An 18440-nucleotide genomic window follows, 5' to 3' on the forward strand; every position below is an offset into this window, starting at 1 on the left:
CTACTAGACTACTCCAGGGACCTGCATGCTATTTTAATTGACCTGAGTATAACATCTGAGGCTGGCATAGAGGCTGACAAGTAATATTTTTAATCACATTTTTGGGGGGTGGAAGGGGGATAGTGACCACTGGGGGAGTAAGGGGAGGTGATCCCCAATTCCCTCCAGTGATCATCTGGGGCACCTGCTGTGTGGAGTAGCTTAGTGGTTAGTGCAGCAGACCTTGATCCTGGGGAAGTGGGTTCAATTCCCACTGCAACTATTTATAATAAAAACAGGTCTAGCTCAAAACATTTAAATCTTTGTTTTGTTCCATTATTGCTGAAAGACATCCAAGTCTTAGGAACACCCAAGTCCCACCTTGAACACACTCCTGACATGCCCCTTGAGTTTTAGACGTCCTTTTGATGGACTTCAGAGAAAAACATGTAAAAAGAGGTTTTGAAAATACTGATTTTGACGTTTTTTTTTAGTTAAACGTCCAAATGTAGACTTATGTCACTTTTTGGACGTTTTTCTCTTTTGAAAATGAGCCTGATAGTAACCTATGGAACTTTGTAAGTTTAAGTGCTTTCAAAACGAGCCACATGGTTTTCTATTAGCATTGACTGTGCAGGATTGATCTGTACTGATCTAGCTTATTTAGTTTTTCCAATTGGTTGTATAGAGCTGTTTGGTTTTTCAGATCAGTCAGCTTTGTATAACATTTCCTTATTTTTGATCTAGTAGGGCAATTAGCTAGCTTGTGTCTTGGTTTTCTCACAGACCATAGACAGGCTTGCTTAGCCCTAGTAATGGGCCATAAACTTTAACAAGTATCTGTTTGTTTATTTCAAACAGGCTCTGAATTAATGCAGGGACATTTTCAGTGAAGGACAAGAATGAATTAGGTAAGGACCTTACAAAGGGCAAATGATTAATATTTGAGAAAAATATCAAAGAAACAGAATTATATGAAGGTGACCTTAGAGGTCAGAGTTGAAGAATACCAGATAAGTAAGAGAGAAAATATAAGGCATTAAGTGATTGGACAAAATTAAGCTTCAATATTCTGATAGCTTCCAAAGGAAATACAGAGATTTTATTTTCCTTATACTGAAATTTGGACTGATATAAATAAGAATTAAATTTTCTGTAATACTGGGATAAAAGAATTTTTATTGTAACTATTTATTTACTCTAATAAATTTTAGCATTATTATAAAAGAGACAAACTGAACTCTAAAGTGTTTTTCCTTTGCCGGAAGGGCTTGCTGTTTTTTGTAGTCTTTTCTGTTCAGCTTCCCCCTTTTTAGAGGCAAGAAGGGAATGCCCTATATACATGATGTTCTAGTGCCTACTTCAATGTTCATAGTGCTACCTTTTCCTATGTAGGCCCCTTGTTGTGTGACTTCTATGGTATGGTAAAATTGTTCTGTAGGTCCTGAGAGACATTTGTAGTGTTTTGTATTACTTCACAGTATTTCTGGTACTGGATTTTGGATTTGGAGTTTGATTTAGATCACAGTTTTCTCAGCAGTTGCTCATGGCAAGTTACATTCAGGTACAGTAGGTATTTTCCTCTCCCTGGAAGGCTTACAATTTAAGTTTTGTACCTGAAGCAGTGGAGGGTTAAGTGACCTGTCCAAGATCTCAAGGAGTGGCACTGGGATTGGAACCCTGGCTTCCCTGGTTCTTAGCCTGCTGTTTAACTATTAGGTGCATTATTCCAAACATGTTTGATAATTCAGTACTAAACTAAAGGTAAATCATTTTATGTTTGCCAGTAACCTGCTGAACATCACTGTTCACATAGCTAACAGGAAGATGCTAGACTGGGAAGTTAGGGCTGACTGGGAACAGTGGCGTACCAAGGGCGGGGCAGTGGGGGTGGTCCACCCCGGGTGCATGCTGCTGGAGGGGTGCAGAGAGCAGACGCGCACCTGTCGGCTCCGCTGGTTCCCTGCTCCCTCTGCCCCAGAACAGGTTACTTCCTGTTCCAGGGCAGAGGGAGCAGGGAGCCAGCGGAGCCGACAGCTGCGCGGCTGCTCCCAGCAGCTAAGAATGCAACTGGGGGGGGGGGGGGGGGGGTTGATGCGCCGGGAGGGGGGGTGCGCATTCGCGATCCGCCCCGGATGGCAGCCGACCTAGAATCATCACTGCCGACCTAGAATCATCACTGTCTGGGAGCCAAGTGTTAAGGTATATTTCCAGAATATGGCAGATACTATTCTGTTTAATATATTGTACTATTTTGGCATTCATTATTTTGATTTTTTTTGGTACATAATTCACTGAAGTGCATACAGTGTGCATAATACCATCAGTACCAGAGATACTGGGGGGAAGCACCTGGTAGACAGTAAAGGAGTCCTTCCCTGCTGTGTTCAAAAATGTCTCTATGGTCCCTTTTAAAAGAGTGGTGCTCATGCATGGGTAGCAATGTTCCCTCTAATCTAAACTGTGCTTCAACAACCAGTAGCTGATTAAAATTCAGAGTAGCTATAACGATATAATTAAACTACATGTGAACAAGTTGGGAAAGCATGCAGAGTATGACACATGGAATTCTTTCCTACCTCCCTGCAAGTGTTTATGTATAGGTGTGTACACATGTGCATGTCTGTGTATCTGTAAGAGTGCTCCCAGGGTAATGAAACAAACATTTTGTTTGAAAAGAAATGTTTTGCTCATGTCAACTCAGTCCTTAGAGGGAACATCAATCTACTCTAGGACTGTTGTTTAAAATATTTATAAATAATCTAGAAATGGGAATGAGTGAGGTGATTAAATTTGCTGATGACATACAGTTAAATCACAATGGAATTGTGAAAAATTGCAAGAGGACCTTACAAGACTGGCAGACTGGGCATCCAAATGGCAGATGACATTTATGTGAGCAACTGCCAAGTGATGCATGTAGGGAAGAGGAACCCAAACTATAGCTACATGATGCGAGGTTCCACATTATGAGTCACCACCCAGGAAAAGGATCTAGGTGTCATCGTTGATATGTTGAAATCCTCTGCTCAGTGTGCAGTGGCGGCTACAAAAGCAAATTGAATGTTAGGAATGATTAGGAAAGGAACGGAGAATAAAAATGAGAATATTATAATGACTTTGTATTGTTCCATGGTGAGATTACACTCGAATACTGTGTGCAATTCTGGTCACCGCATCTGAAAAAGATAGAGCAGAATTAGAAAAGATACAGAGAAGAGTGACGAAAATGATAAAGGGGATGGGATGATTTCCCTATGAGGATAGGCTAAAAAGGCTAGCGCTCTTCAGCTTGGAGAAGAAGAGGTTGAGGGGAGATATGATAGAGCAGAGCTTTACAAAGTGTGTATTGAGACCCCAAATTATGTCATAACCCCACATTTGAGGTCATGACCTAGGTGGGCTCTCCATACGCACATCATTAGGGATGTGACACAAGCATTTGCTCTCTCTCTCCAGCTCACATGCTAAAGTGCCCTTCCCTCTAGCATTGGTTCCTTACCCTTCTTCTCCCCTCCCCCAGGAAGTAAGTGATAGATGCCATACTGCAGGAGAGGGGACAAGGGAAGGGAGAGAGTTGCCATACCATGAGGTGGGGAGGAAAGTTAAATGATGCAAGACCTGTGGGGAAATAGGGAGAGAGATACTGGACCCTGGGGGGGGGGGGGAGTGAGGAAGAAGACATGATGCTGGAACCTGCAGGGGAAGGAGGAAGAGGGAGAGATGCTGGACCCGCAGGTTGGGGGGAGTGGACAGGAAACAGAGGGACATTTGCTAAATTCCTGGGGAAATGGGCAGGAGGAAGGGAAGAGAGAGGGAAAGATGCTGGACCTGGGGAGGGATAGGGACAAAGAGGGGTGATGCCAGACAGGTAGGGGGATAGGGCCATAGAGAGGCAATGCTGGACATATGGGGGGAAAAGGACACAGAGGAATGATAATAGACACAAAGGAGATGGGGACACAAAAAGGTAATACTAGGCAGGGCAAGAATACAGACATAAAGAAAGGGGAGGCTCAACATTGTGAGAGGATAGGAGCAGGGACACAACGGAAATACTAGACAGGGCAAATAGCGACACGGAGGGAAGATGGAAGGTGGATAAAGAGGAGAAATGCCAAATGGACAGAGAAACCCTGGCACAAGAGTTAAGAGAATTCAGAGGAAAGCAGAAACCAGAGACTGGGACCAATACGATTAGAAACATAAAATGATCAGACAATGGTAGAAAAAGGAATTTTATTTTCTATTTATTGATTAGAATATGTCAACGTTTGGCAAGTACATTTGCCAGAACTGGTTTTAGACATGGCTGAGGACCACATGAAAAATCTCCAGCATTCTCCAGCAAAGAGATGCTAAATCTCCAGCTCTGGGATGGGTCACCTTTGGCATCTTTGCAGCAGAGAAGTTGGTTGGAAAGAGAAGAGGAAGAGAGGCCCATAGGTGGGGAGAGAAGGGAGGAAAAAGACTGCAGAAGGCGTTGAGGACTGTGAGAAGGACCAGAGTTGGAGAGAAAAGAGGGATACAGAATGAGAGTTTGGAAGGATTGGGGATCTGAAGTGGGAGAAGACGATGCGGAAGAAAGGAGAGAGATTTTGGGGATCAAGGTGAAATCTGAATGATAAAGAGAAGTGTCCCTACTCTTTGGTCCTGCACCTTCTCACAATGCCATCCTTTCTCTGGTCTTACTTTCTCTCTCACCCCAAATCCTGCACTTATATGCTCTTTCTTAAGGCACTTGTATTGCACAGGCCCTTTGGATCCTACATAGTCAACCTGTCATACTAAACAGCTCTATCAGGAACCATTTGTTTAAACATAACTATATGGCCTATAAATCCCTAATACAGTCAATTGGTTTTCTTATATTTTGGCCTAGTGATGACTTATACTGTGTCAAAACTAGAAGTACAGTGAGGCAGAATAATAGAATTTAGTAGCATTTAAAACTTATTAATTAACATTATAATTGTGTTCACATTTGAGTAATAACTGAGAAAATGCTGTTATCGAATCATACTAGGAAGCTTGACATTGACTTGGTTAACTTTTGCTGAATATCAACCAGCTAATAGTTTTAAGGCTAGATTTTGTTTGCTGAACTCATGCTGACTCATTTTCCCTCCACCAGATTTGTTCCTCCTTGGCTAATTTTAAACAAGAAGATAAGAAATTATTTACAACAAGGACATCCCATCAAGCTATGCATCACCATTTGGAAAACATAAATGTCATTCAGTTCCATCTGTTCTACTGCTACATATAGTAACATAGTAAATGACGGCATATAAAGACCGGAATGGTCTATCCAGTCTGCCCAACAAGATAAACTCATTTTACATGGTATGTGATACTTTATATGTATACCCGAGTTTGATTTGTCCCTGCCTTTCTCTGGGCACAGACAGTAAAAGTCTGCCCAGCACTGTTCCTGTACTAAAAGTTCTGAAGCTTACACTGTAGCCCGTCCCTATCTATTCAGTCACTATCAGAGCACAGACCGTAGAAGTCCACCCTGCACCGGTTTTACTCTCCAAATATCGGCGTCGCCACCCAATCTCCGCTAAGATTCCGTAGATCAATTCCTTCTAAACAGGATTCCTTTGTGTTTATCCCACGCATGTTTGAATTGCATTACAGTTTTCATCTCCACCACCTCCCGCGGGAGGGCATTCCATGTATCTACCAGCCGATTTGTGTCGGGAAATGGCCGGCGATCACTTTCGATTATGAGCTGAATAGTGGTGCAGGACAAAGAACAGTACACACAAGAAGCACAGCGCCAGCTATCAGATAAAAATTTTTATGACGCAGTCCCTGCAAACCCCACAACACAATATCAGTTAGAAGTCCGGAGCACACTGTTGACAGCAAATCAAAAGGGAATCATCACCCTCAGGGAATTTAAGTACTTATACAAATCATTTCCAGTGGTCCCCCGGATATATTTTATACCCAAAATTCACAAATCATTAAGAGAACATCCATGGAGACCCATTGTGTCAGGGAGAAAATCCTTATTTGAACCCCTATCCCAATAATTGGATCACTATCTTTAACCATGTTTACAGGACATACTCTCATACATCAAAGATTTAACACATTTGTTACAGATCTTAGCCTCATGCCAGTTACCCAGGGATAAGCATGTAACATTAGTAACGTTAGATATTCAAGCGCTATATTCTAATATTCCCCAGCAGGGTGCGCTTACGGTCATTGAAAACCATGTCCACAGGCTAGACATATCATCAGACAAGAAACAATTTTTGTCAACTATTGGTCATCTAGTACTACAGTGAAACTATTTCTGCTATGATCAGTCGTACTACCTGCAGGTAAAGGAGGTCGCCATGGGGGGCAACAGTAGCCCCGTCTTTATATGTCTGAATTTCAAAACACACATGTATATCACTCACTTTATAAGCAGAACATATTAGTATGGCATCAATTTATAGACGATGTACTCCTGGTATGGGAGGGAGATAAGGCTGAACTAGATCAATTTTTGAAATATTTGAACAAATGTGATTCCAATATCCAATTTTCACACTTATGGGGGATCAAAGTGTGGATTTCCTGGACATTCACATATCTTTGGATCAAGAGAGATTTCACACATCATTAAGAAACCCACTGACAGGAATACCATCCTGCATTACACAAGCTACTACTACTACTTAACATTTCTAAAGCGCTACTAGGGTTACGCAGCGCTGTACAATTTAACAAAGAGGGACGGTCCCTGCTCAAAGAGCTTACAATCTAAGAGACAAGTGAACGGTCAGTCCGATAGGGGTGGTCAAATTGGGGCAGTCTGGATTTACTGAAGGTAAGAGTTAGGTGCCGAACGCAGCATTGAAGAGGTGGGTTTTAAGCAAAGACTTGAAGATGGGCAGGGAGGGGGCTTGGCGTAAGGGCTCAGGAAGGTTGTTCCAAGCATAGGGTGAGGCAAGGCAGAATGAGCGGAGCCTAGAGCTGGCGGTGGTGGAGAAAGGTACAGAGAGGAGGTTACGGGCGGGAACGTAAGGGGAGATGAGGGTAGAAAGGTAGTGAGGGGCAGCAGACTGAGTGCATTTGTAGGTAAGAAGGAGAAGCTTGAATTGAATGCAGTATCTGATTGGAAGCCAGTGAAGTGACCTGAGGAGAGGGGTGATATGAGTATATCGGTTCTGGCGGAATATGAGACGTGCAGCAGAGTTCTGAACAGATTGAAGGGGGGATAGATGGCTAAGTGGGAGGCCGGTGAGAAGTAAGTTGCAATAGTCAAGCGAGAGGTAATGAGAGCGTGGACGAGAGTTCGGGTGGTGTGTTCAGAGAGGAAAGGGCGAATTTTGCTGATGTTAAAGAGGAAGAAGCGGCAGGTCTTGGCTATCTGTTGGATATGCGCAGAGAAGGAGAGGGAGGAGTCAAAGATGACTCCGAGTTTGCGGGCAGATGAGACGGGGAGGATGAGGGTGTTATCAACTGAGATAGAAAGTGGAGGAAGAGGAGACGTGGGTTTTGGTGGAAAGACGATAAGCTCAGTCTTGGACATGTTCAGTTTCAGGTGGCGGTTGGACATCCAGGCGGCAATGTCAGATAAGCAGGCTGATACCTTTGCTTGGGTCTCTAAGCTATCATCCCTTATCCACAAAAAATGGCATCCCGATGGGTCAGTTCTTAAGGGTCAAGAGACTATGCAGTGAAGAGGACACTTTCAAACATCAGGCTCACCAGATGGTCAGGAAGTTCAAGCAACGAGGATACCCTAATAGAGTTATTAGACATGCTCATAAGAGAGCTCGCAATGCCCACTGGTTATTATCTCCCAGATCCACCAATACCAATACACAGACCACCATACAATGTGTACTCTCCTACACTAATCAAGTGTCACGTCTGTGGCCGTGACCACCCTCATACTTACCCTGTTTCTGGGAGTCAGTGGCTGGGCTGGCTTCTGCTTGTCTCTGTGTCTGTCTTAGTTTCTCTCTGGCTCTGTGTGCTGATTGCCTTACTGGACCTCACCTGTGTGGGCTGTGCCTCTTCCAAGATGGCTGCCGCCTCCTCTGTGCCAGCTTCCAAGATGGCTCCTGCTTGTCTTTCCTGTGGGCTCACTTCCTATGTGTGTCAAGCCTCTCTTTGGGGTCAGTGTACTTCCTGTTTCTGTCCTACTGCTGGTGACTCATCAGTGAGAGCCTTCATAAGGAAGTGCTGGGCTTGCAGTGAGTGCCTTTGCATGAAGTGTTATGCTCTTAGGCCAGGCCAGGTTAGTGACTGTCTGCTGCACTACTGCTTAGCCTCTCTCTGGGTTCCAGCCCAGCTTCTTTCGGTGTCTGTGGTCTTCCCTGCCTCTGTTCCTGGCTTACTCTGAGTTTGGGGTGAAGTCTCTGTTCCTGGCTTCCTCTGTGTTTGGGGTGAAGCCTCTGTTCCTGGCTTTCTCTGTGTTTGGGGGTGAAGCCTCTGTCCGTGTTTGTTCTCTGTCTGCATGTGAAGCCTCAGCCTTTGTGAGTTCCACTAGGTGTGTGGAGCGGCTGTGGCTTCAGACCCTTGGCTTCATATTCCTGGTTTACTCTGTTTGCTCTGCTGCCGGCCCAAGACCCTTGGCCTGTTCTTCCTGGTTTACTCTGTTCGCTCTGTTGCCTATCCTGCCTTGCCTAGTCTGTGTGCTTACCCTGTTTGTATATCCTGAGTGTATATCCTGAGTCCTGCCTTGCCTAGTCTGTGTGCTTACCCTGCTTGTATTTCCTGAGTGTATATCCTGAATCCTGTCTCTGTCTAGCTAGTGTTTATTGCCAGGGCGTGGTCCCTGTTTCCTGCTGCTTCCTAGCTAGTGGGTTTACCCGCTGGGTATTCCCTGATCCCCAGTCTGCCTTGCTGGCATGTTGCCCTAGTCTTTGCTCCTGCTAGTCTGCGTATGTCTTGTCTCCTTGGTCTGCCTTCTGGTTCTTGCTAGTGGCGGTGCAGCAGCTCCCTGTCTGAGTTTAATTCCTAGTCTAGTCTCCCTCGTGTTTCCTAGACCCAGGGTGGATCCTCTGGTTCTCCTGTTCCGGCCCTGTCCTACAAGTCCTGCCGGCCGCCTGCACGCTAGAGCTCAACTCTAGCGGAACGGTGGTCAAGCGCAGGTGAAGCGGATCCTGTCCTGCCGGTTCCAGTTGCCTTCTTCTGATCCCGAGTTCCAGTCCTGTTCTTCTGTATGTCCGGTTCCAAGATGGTCTTGCCTGCCTCTGCCGCTCCTCGGCAGGGGCCCAAGGGCTCACGATTCCCAGTGCGGCCCTGAGGACCTGACAGCATACCAAGCGCCTCGAGAACGCGACATCAAGGCACCAAAGTGTCACAAATCATTCATAAACATTGGCCCATATTGCAGTTGCACCCTCAGTTCAACAACAGACCCCAAATAGCCTACACTTGGGCTAAAAATATGGGTGAGATGTTATCTATTTTTCGCCACAGTTCATTGGAAGTTGAGTGCAGAAGAACCAGGACACAAGAGGTGTCAACATTGCATATATTGTGCTCATGTAATGGAAGTGAGTTTTGTCAATAATCCCCAGACAGGGAAGAGATATCAATTACGAGCACACACAGCCCCTGTCAGAAATGGTATGTGGGCCAAACTAGGCACAAAGTGAAATTGTGTATTGGAGAACATCTGAGCAACTTATGTACAAAAAAAAGGGAAGCGCCCCTAGTAGACTACTAGGAACTCTGCAAACACCAAGAATCAGATTTAAAATATGTGGTATTAACACACATAAAATTGCGCTGGGGAGGAGATGTGTCAGTAATCTTAACTCAATTAGAACAAAGATACATTTATCGTTGGGACACGGTCCAACCGAAAGGCTTGAATAAAGAGATAGACTGGTTGATCTAATGAGGACACTTAGCTGGATCTCATTAACGACTTTGTAACCAATTGGGCTGGGTGGTTGATTAGTGGATATATAGAACAATCAGGGAGCATGTGCCAACACTCTGATTGCGAGGAGGGGTTTGAAGCGGAACGCCTCCCGGAACGACCGCAGGTTACGTTGGAGAATTATGTTTGGAAGGTATTCTAAAAAGCTATAAGACTGAGTTAAAAGAAATAAAAGGATGTTAATACTAACGGTATGATGTGATCTTCCAGTAGGCTCCCCTGAAGACGCCGTACTGGTGAAACGTGGCCCCACGTTGGGAACAAAAACTTGGGAACAAATATGAATTGATTTAATCCTGTTTTAAACACTGAAGCACAGACCCACGGGTATCCAGCAGAAACAGCACCTCACAAACCACTGAACTGGTCTCCAACCGCCTAGAAAAAAGCTAAGTAATCAAGCTTTGGCATAACACTAGATAATAGTGGCAAGGTAGTCTAATTGCAGCAGACCTTGAGAATATTTTGATAATATGGTACGGGAGGCAGGTTTGGTGCAATGATGTTACAGACTTGTTGTGCTAAAGCGCTGGTTGCAAGATAGTTGGTAGACTTGCACATCAAACACATACTGAACACTGCATATTTAAAAATGAAAAAAAACATGTAATTTTAAGATCTAGAAAGGCAAATAATTGTACTGGTGGAAATTGTATACTAATTAAATAATCCATACACCAGTTGGAAATATTGGAACCCTAAAAGCAAAATATTGATTAAATTTTAACTGCCAGACCCTCAACCATTCTTCTAACTTTCGGAGATCCCTTCTCATCGTTTCTACTCCCTCCAGGGTTCCACTCTATTGGCTATCTTCGTGTCATCCGCAAAAAGGCAAATCTTTCCTTTCAACCCTTCAGCAATATCACCCACAAATATATTAAAAAGAATAGGCCCCAGAACCGACCCCTGGAACTCCACTGCTCACCTTCCTTTCCTCCGAGCGCATTCCATTTACCACCACCCTCTGCCTCCTGTCGGTCAACCAGTTTTCTATCCCGTTCACCACTTTCGGTCCTAAGTTCAGCCCTTTCAGCTTATTCACAAATCTTCTGTGGGGGACCATATCAAAGACTTTGCTGAAATCCAAGTTGATTATATCTAGCGCACGGACCTTCATCCATTTCTTTTGTCACCCAGTCAAAGAAGTCAGTGAGATTCATTTGGCAGGATTTTCCTTTGGTAAAGCCATGTTGCCTCAGGTCCTGTAACCCGTTGTGTTCTAGAAAGTTAACTATGCTGCTTTCTCTTAGCCATCATTATTCCTGGGACTCATGTATATGCAAACACACAACCTGGAGACAAAGATTAACCTCACTCCTAAAAAAAAGGCCAACCAGACTTGAAGAGATAATAAATAATATTGTTAATTTTTATAATATACTACTGCAATTTCCCACAAACCATCTTTCTCTCTTGATCTAGGCACAGAAAAAAAAGATTTTAAATTTTTCCAGGTTTCAATCTAATTCATGTTTAATGTGGGATATAATTGTTCATAAATAAGTAAATAAATAGATAGAAACTCTGAATGTTGAGCACCTGATTCTCATAACATGATGTGTGTTTTAGTGGCCCTTTAAGAGGAGGAAAAAAAATCTGTGCACGAATATAACTCATGCAAGAGTGGCCCTATAACCAGCCCCTCCAAATGGTACACTGATGACAATTTATAACAAATTACTACTCTACCTATGAAAAGTTATTCCGTTATTATACTTCCCCTGTGTACATCCGTATACTGCAGAAGCTGGCATGTTTGAAAATATAAGTGAGAGTAAATTAAAATGCTACCAAAAATAAAGAACGACAACGTGGATACAGTAGTTCATACATAGATTTGTTGGCTTTATTTTGAGTGTATTTGCGGAAAGACGGCTGCGCGGGGGACAGGAAACAGACTAATCTAATTGGCTTCAACTTTGTGACGTCATGCCCAGTGTTGCCAGGTGGGCGGTTTTACCGCCCAATTGGGCGGTTTTCCGCGACCCGCCGCGGGAAATTTTTGCCCGCGGCGGGTTGCGGTTTTTTGGGCTGTTTTTGGGCTTCAGGGCGGTTTTTTCGGCCGCGGGTGGGCGGGGTTAGTGACATTTTTGGGCGGGGTTAGTGACGTTTTGGGCGGGGTTAGTGACGTGGGAGGCGGGGCTGATTACGTGGGAGGCGGGGCCGGTGACGTGGGAGGCGGGGCCGGTGACGGCGGGGGCGGGGTTGATGGGGGCGGGGGTGATGACGCGGGGGTGGGGGTGTCAGTGGCGGGGTTTGTGTTTGGGCGGGTTTTGGGCTGTTTTTTGGGCTGGATTGGGCTGGAAAAAAAATTTCCACCTGGCAACCCTGGTCATGCCGTCTCCGTCTCAATCAAATCAACTTGGAAGTGGCAAAACATGGAGAAGGGCATAAATTGCTTCCAGTTCCAGCTCCTCTGCTTTGGTGGTGAAGTAGGGGCCGGGGGCAGGGCAGAAGAAAGGGGCAGTGGGCAAGGGCAAGCAAGGCATAGCTCCCTCTAGTCCCGGGTATACACATACAAACTACAGAGAGGTCAGCATCAAATTTATTTATAGTTCTTTAAAGTTCTATACTTACCCGCCCAATCACTTCCTTCTTCTTCTCCTTACTTAATCTCTACACATAACTGTATCTGATATTCTGGAATGACAATGTCATAACAAAACTATGTAAGCCACATTGAGCCTGCAAATAGGTGGGAAAATGCGGAATACAAATGCAATAAATAAAAAGTGCAAACCCGGAGTTAAAAACGACCCAAAGCACTGTATAAAAAAAAATACAGAATAAGGGACGACAAATTATAACAGGAATGGGTAGATAAACATGGGGGAAAAAACGCCACTGACCACCAGTTTGTTTGTTTTTTTTTTTTACTGTCGCCATACCACCTATACACTATAAAATATCTGCAGAGCAGCCTTCCCTTAGTTAGTTCTCTGATTGTTCGTAGTTCAAATGTTCAATAAAGTGTTGCAACAAGAAAAAAAAAAGAGGAAAAAAAAAAAAAAGCAATTGCTCAGGGAAGAGCAGCAGAGCCCGAAGCAGCGGGTGTCTGGCTGTGCCTGCAGATTGTCAGCGATGAGATGGCAGGAGGCAGGATCCGGGCAGCGCTCTGCTTGCGGGCACTTCATCTGCTGCTCGTACTGTCTCTGACTCTGAGCAGCGAGCCCGAAGCCGCTTCGCAATGGACAGAAGACAAGGTCAGACTCCGTCACTCGTGTCTGTCTTCTTCATCACCTGTGCTGCTCTTCTCCAGCAACACATGGGCAAGCAAAGAGTCCGCTTGAGGTGTTTGTTTTAAATCCCCGAGGCCTGGGTTAAGACATTTTGTGGAAAGGAGGGGAAAGGCTCTAATGAATGGATAATAAAATAATAAGAAATCAGAAGTGCACGTGAAAACACCCCCTTTCCTTTAAGTGCCGCTGCAATAAATACGCTACTTCTGGAGGCAGAATATTGTGCATTGCCTGGTCGGATGTAGATAGTTAATTAAGAAACAAAGTCGATTTATGCCTAAAAATTACTGAGGTGAAGAAACAGTACGTTTTATTGTGGGCTGGGAAGATAAAATAAATGAACCCGAAAGCCACACTGCAAGACATTTTAACTGAAATGGTACTTGGTGGTAGGGTCAGTTATGTAAAAAAAAAAGGATGGGTTTTGGATGAAAGTCCTGGTTGCTTTATATTCAGTACTGATTGTGGATTGTTTTATTGAAATGAATACAGAGATGGTAGATTATGTGTTCATACCTATTCACTGAGCTTCGTTAGCCTGCACTTACAGTTAACCTGGCATTTCAGACGTTAACATGTAGAGGAGGAGTAGTCTAGTGGTTAGTGCAGCGTACGTTGATTCTGGGGAATTTGGTTCGATTCCCACTGCAGCTCCCTGTGACTCTGGGCAAGTCACTTAATCCTCCATTGCCCCACATACAAATAAGTACATGTATCTACAATGTAAACCATTTTGAATGTGGTTGTAAAAACCACAGACAGGCAAGTCCCATTTTCCCCTTTCCCAAATTTCACATGAACAGCTAACAGGGCAGACAAGCAGGATTGGTGAGCTTCTCCTAAATAAGTGTAGCGAAATGCAAGTTAGCTGGACAGGAAGATGCTGGGTATTCCCCCAATATAGAGAGATTTTGCAGTTACCTCTACAAATGTTTTCCACACTATGTTAAGTTAAATAGGACTGTTATATTTCTACATTTTATATTTGTTATTTATTAGATTCTATAATTTAGGGATGTTTTTCAAACAAATCTCTAGAAATCTATAATTGAGAAATACGGATTTTTATTGAGGTAGGATTTGAGAGAAACATTAAGGGGTCCTCTTACCAAGCTGTGGTAAAAGGGAGCCTGCGCTAGCATCAGAGTGTGTTTTTGACGCATGCTGAGGTCCCCTTTTATCACAGCGGGTAAAAGGCTGTCTTCTTTTCTCAACAAGTTCCGGATTGGTGCGCAGCAACCCCATTGCCTTGCACCAACTCTTTAGTAAAAAGACCCCTAAATCCCCCCCCCCCCAATTTTATAAAGTCGCACAGTAATGCTGACACAGCCCATTCACTTTGAATGGGCTGTCGGCATTACCACACCAGCAGCCACTAGCGTGACTTTGTAAAAGGGGGGGGGGCAGATTGTAAGCCCTTCGTGGACAGGAAATGTAACTCTCCTTGAGCTACTGCTGAAAAGGTGTTATTTATTTGGATTTATTTACCGCCTTTTTGAAGGAATTCACTCAAGGCAGTGTACTGCAAGAATAAGTCAAACATAAGCAATAGACAATTACAGCAGTAAAAATATTCAAACAATATAAAGTATGGCATAGTATACTACTTACAATGTCAACAAAATACGCAATAAAACATTTTAATAGACAGCATAGAGTGTAAGCAAAGATAGAAAATATAGATAGGTAAGATAGAGTAACAGGAGTAAGAAGATTAGGGGATTAATGTGAGAAAGTTGCATGTGAGGTGAGAAAGGTGCTTGAATATTATCTTAGCTAGGGTAGGAGTGGATAAACATATTAAGCTATAGTATGTGCAGTCAGTGTCGCTCCTTGTGTGTGTGTGACTACTTAAATTCAGAACCCCTAGGCGCATGTTTACTAAGGTGCGTTAGCGTTTTTAACGCGCCTGTAAAATTAAGGCACGTTAAACACTAACGTGCCTATACATTTCTGTGGGCGTGTTAGCGTTTAACGCGCATAAACCATTTATGTGTGTTAAAAATGCAAATGCACCCATAGCGCCGCTTAGTAAACCTAGCCCCTAAAGAGAAGAAATTGTTTGTAATCTGCTAATTGTTGTGACTTAAAAAAATATTTCAACACCAAAGTAATTGGATTCTACCATTTTACAAAATAAATATTTTATACAACAAAGCTATCAAATATTTACTATTTCCCTTCAATTAGTAAATTGTGGATTGCTTTAAAAATACAATTACCACAATTTCCATCACTTGTATTACTGCCACTTCATCATTTTTGAATGATGAGGTGGCAGGCAGCAGTTTGGATGTATGGTTCCAAACAATTAAAAACATAATCAAAGACACATTTTTTAAAAACTCATACAAGGGGTGAGAAATAAATATTTTTTTCTATTGCTACTGTTTTAATAGAAGTCCAAGGTCCTCACATTTTTTTTTCAGATGGTTAAGATTTCTAAAATTTGGGTTGTGGTTCTGTTGTCTTCCGTACATGGTTCTGTCCTAGTACAGAACTATAAATAACTCTGTTCAAAGGCCTGAGAAGATATAAACATCCAGGGAGATTACAGCATGCTCTGTGAGCAGAAACAGTAATTTAATGAACTGATTCATGTGGACGTATGCAAGTGAAAAGCTGAAGAAGGATTGAGTACAAAGGCCAGGAGCATGGACCAAACTTACAATCCATTCATCCATTTAACCCTATAGAATGCACCACGTCTGGTCTTCCAGGTTGTGTCATGGAGCAGTAGGCAACCAGAGTTTGCTGCTCCCGATAACCCCTTCTTATTTGCATTTGTTAACAGTTTAGTCCTTGATTGTTTTGCCTCTTTCCTTCCACGGAAGCTGAGATTGGAGTCATTTGTCATTGACAAAGGTTTGGGCAGTGGACAGAGGACATCTAAACCTGTGGAAAAGGAGAGGAAGGGATGTGAATCCAATTGGCAGAAAAGCTCACACCATCTTCGCCCACTACAAGCTTTGGCTGGACCACGGAAGTGAGAGCTGCGGTGGATCATGCAGTGGGCAGGCAACCCCAATTAATATTGGTTAAATTAGATGGGATGGAGCAGCATTTCACCACTGTATGTGGAGATTTTCGGTACAACTCCGTGTAGGAACGTTGGAAGTCAGGTTACAGGTTATTGAAACCGAGCGACAACCCATGCTCCGCCACCTCAGCGATCTGGAAGCTAAGGTGGAGGACTTAAGAAAACCGTGCAAGGTGGAACAACTTACAGCTAGTCGGTATGCCAGAGAAAGTTTTGGATAGAGACTTTTTGAGTTTGTCAGTTGCTGCTGGGCCGTTCAGGGTGGAGAAGGCCCACCAGGTGGGTCCTCGGCAGGAAGTGGCTGAACGCACTCAGGAAGTAATTTTCCAAGTGCTTAATTATAGTCACAAGATGGATATTTTGCAAGCCCTGAGATCTTGTAAAAGCTTAGAATACCAAAACAACTGGATTCTATGCTTCTAGGACTACTCATAAAGTTTCCCTGGCTCATCGAGCCTTTGCTTCTCTTTGTTCCAGATTATTCCAGCTCAAGATTAGTTTTAGCTTGCTTTATCCAGCAAAGCTGAAGAATGTGGGTAAAGAACATATCCAATATTTTGAACATGTCCAGGAGGCTACAGTTTATATGGATTGGATGGAGGCTTCTGTGCGGAGGGGCTCAGTGTAGCCCTGGCAATAATCCTGGACTGGAATTGTGACAATAAGAAGACTATTTTCAGGTATTATTGTTCTTGGTACAGTGTTTTTTTTTTAATTATCGAGAGAACATTGTCAGGAGAGCCCTGGGATATTCTTCTGTTTTGTGCTAGAGACGTGTCTGCACCATTGGTTTGCTGCCTGCACTCTGGTGTCAGGGACAGTGCCATGCACCCAGTGGCTGGTTTGCTTCTATCCCAGATGCTTTCTACCCCAGGGTCCAGCCTGTGGTTACACCAGGATTTGGGGAGCATTGAGTGTATCTTGGCTTTTGGCTCTGGGTGGATCACCACAAATGCCATTGATGGGGGTTCGATGGTAAGCTTGGATACTTGTAGTGATTCTGATGAGACTCACGTGGAGCCCTACATGCTAAGCAGACAATCAGGCTCATTTTCAAAGCACTTAGCCTCCCAAAGTTCCATAGAAACCTATGGAACTTAGCCTCCCAAAGTGCTTTGAAAATATGCCTCAATGTCTGTTCTTGTTCAAGTTTTGTTTTGTTTTTTAAACCACTGTATGTTTAGTAGTGCTATAGAAATGATAAGTAGTAGTAACATACATAGTAACATAGTAAATGACGGCAGATAAAGACCTGTACGGTCCATCCAGTCTGCCCAACAAGATAAACTCATTTTACATGGTATGTGATATTTTATATGTATACCCGAGTTTGAATTGTCCTTGCGTTTCTCACAGGACACAGACCGTAGAAGTCTGCCCAGTAGTAGTCTTGAGATGTCATAGTTTAACATGTTTACTAGGGTTCACTTAGGAATGTTGCTATTAAGAGTGTTCATGGACGTTTGTTCTTATTCTCTTGAGTTGGGGGCTATCAAGACCCAGTTGGATGTTACACACTTGTGTGTGTTGGGTACTAGTAAGGGCTGAGGGGTGTGAGGGGAGAAGTGGGGATATGGGAGGGTGAGCTGTGGGTGGGGAGAGTACAAGGGGGGTTATGCTTTTCATTCATTTGGTTCTGTGGAAGACCTTTGAGGAGTGGGTGGACTGGGAGAGCAGGGATTGTGTTTTTTCTTCCAGGAAGGTGTAGGCTGGGGCGTCTTTCTGGCATTCCTATTTGTTTTCTCATCTTTGTTTTGGTTCATTCCCTTTGTTGATTCCCCTTAAAGTAATCATCAGGAATGTTGGAGGCATCCACTCCCCCCACTAAATGACAACATTTTTTAAAGACCCTGAACAATAAAAATGTCTCCATTGCCTTTTTACAGGAGACTCATCTCTCAACCACAGAGCATGTAAAGCTGTGCCGTTGGTGGGTTGGTCACATTTATGAGTCCTCTGCTTTGGGAAGAAAGGGGGTGTGATCATTTTAATTAGGAAAGGCATTCTTTTGGAGCCTCTCAACGTGGTACAGGATCCTATGGGCAGATATGTCATAACTTCAATGACCTTGGATTGTAAACCTTATCTGTTATGTAATGTGTATGCCCCTATCATCTATGATAAGTCCTTCTTTCAACAACTTCAACACCGACTGACCACTTTGTGTGATATTCCTATTACATTGGGAGGGGATTTTAATGACGTGGTGGACCTTGCTCTGGATAGGTCACATCCCACGGGGAGAGAATTGGCCAGGACTCAGTGAGGC

At 43.6% G+C, this 18440-nt stretch overlaps 1 protein-coding gene across 1 annotated transcript in view; it reads left to right on the top strand.

The window, feature by feature from the left end:
• The first annotated feature begins 12911 nt into the window (after nucleotides 1-12911).
• Nucleotides 12912-18440, top strand: part of QPCT (glutaminyl-peptide cyclotransferase) — a 93376-nt gene continuing 87847 nt past the window's right edge. The window contains exon 1 of the mRNA XM_030198072.1: nucleotides 12912-13095. Within this exon, the coding sequence (XP_030053932.1) occupies nucleotides 12979-13095 (117 nt within the window). The 5' untranslated portion in view covers nucleotides 12912-12978. The remainder of the gene's footprint in view (nucleotides 13096-18440) is intronic.

This window comes from Microcaecilia unicolor, chromosome 3 (assembly GCF_901765095.1).
Source record: "Microcaecilia unicolor chromosome 3, aMicUni1.1, whole genome shotgun sequence".
Classification (NCBI taxonomy): domain Eukaryota; kingdom Metazoa; phylum Chordata; class Amphibia; order Gymnophiona; family Siphonopidae; genus Microcaecilia; species Microcaecilia unicolor.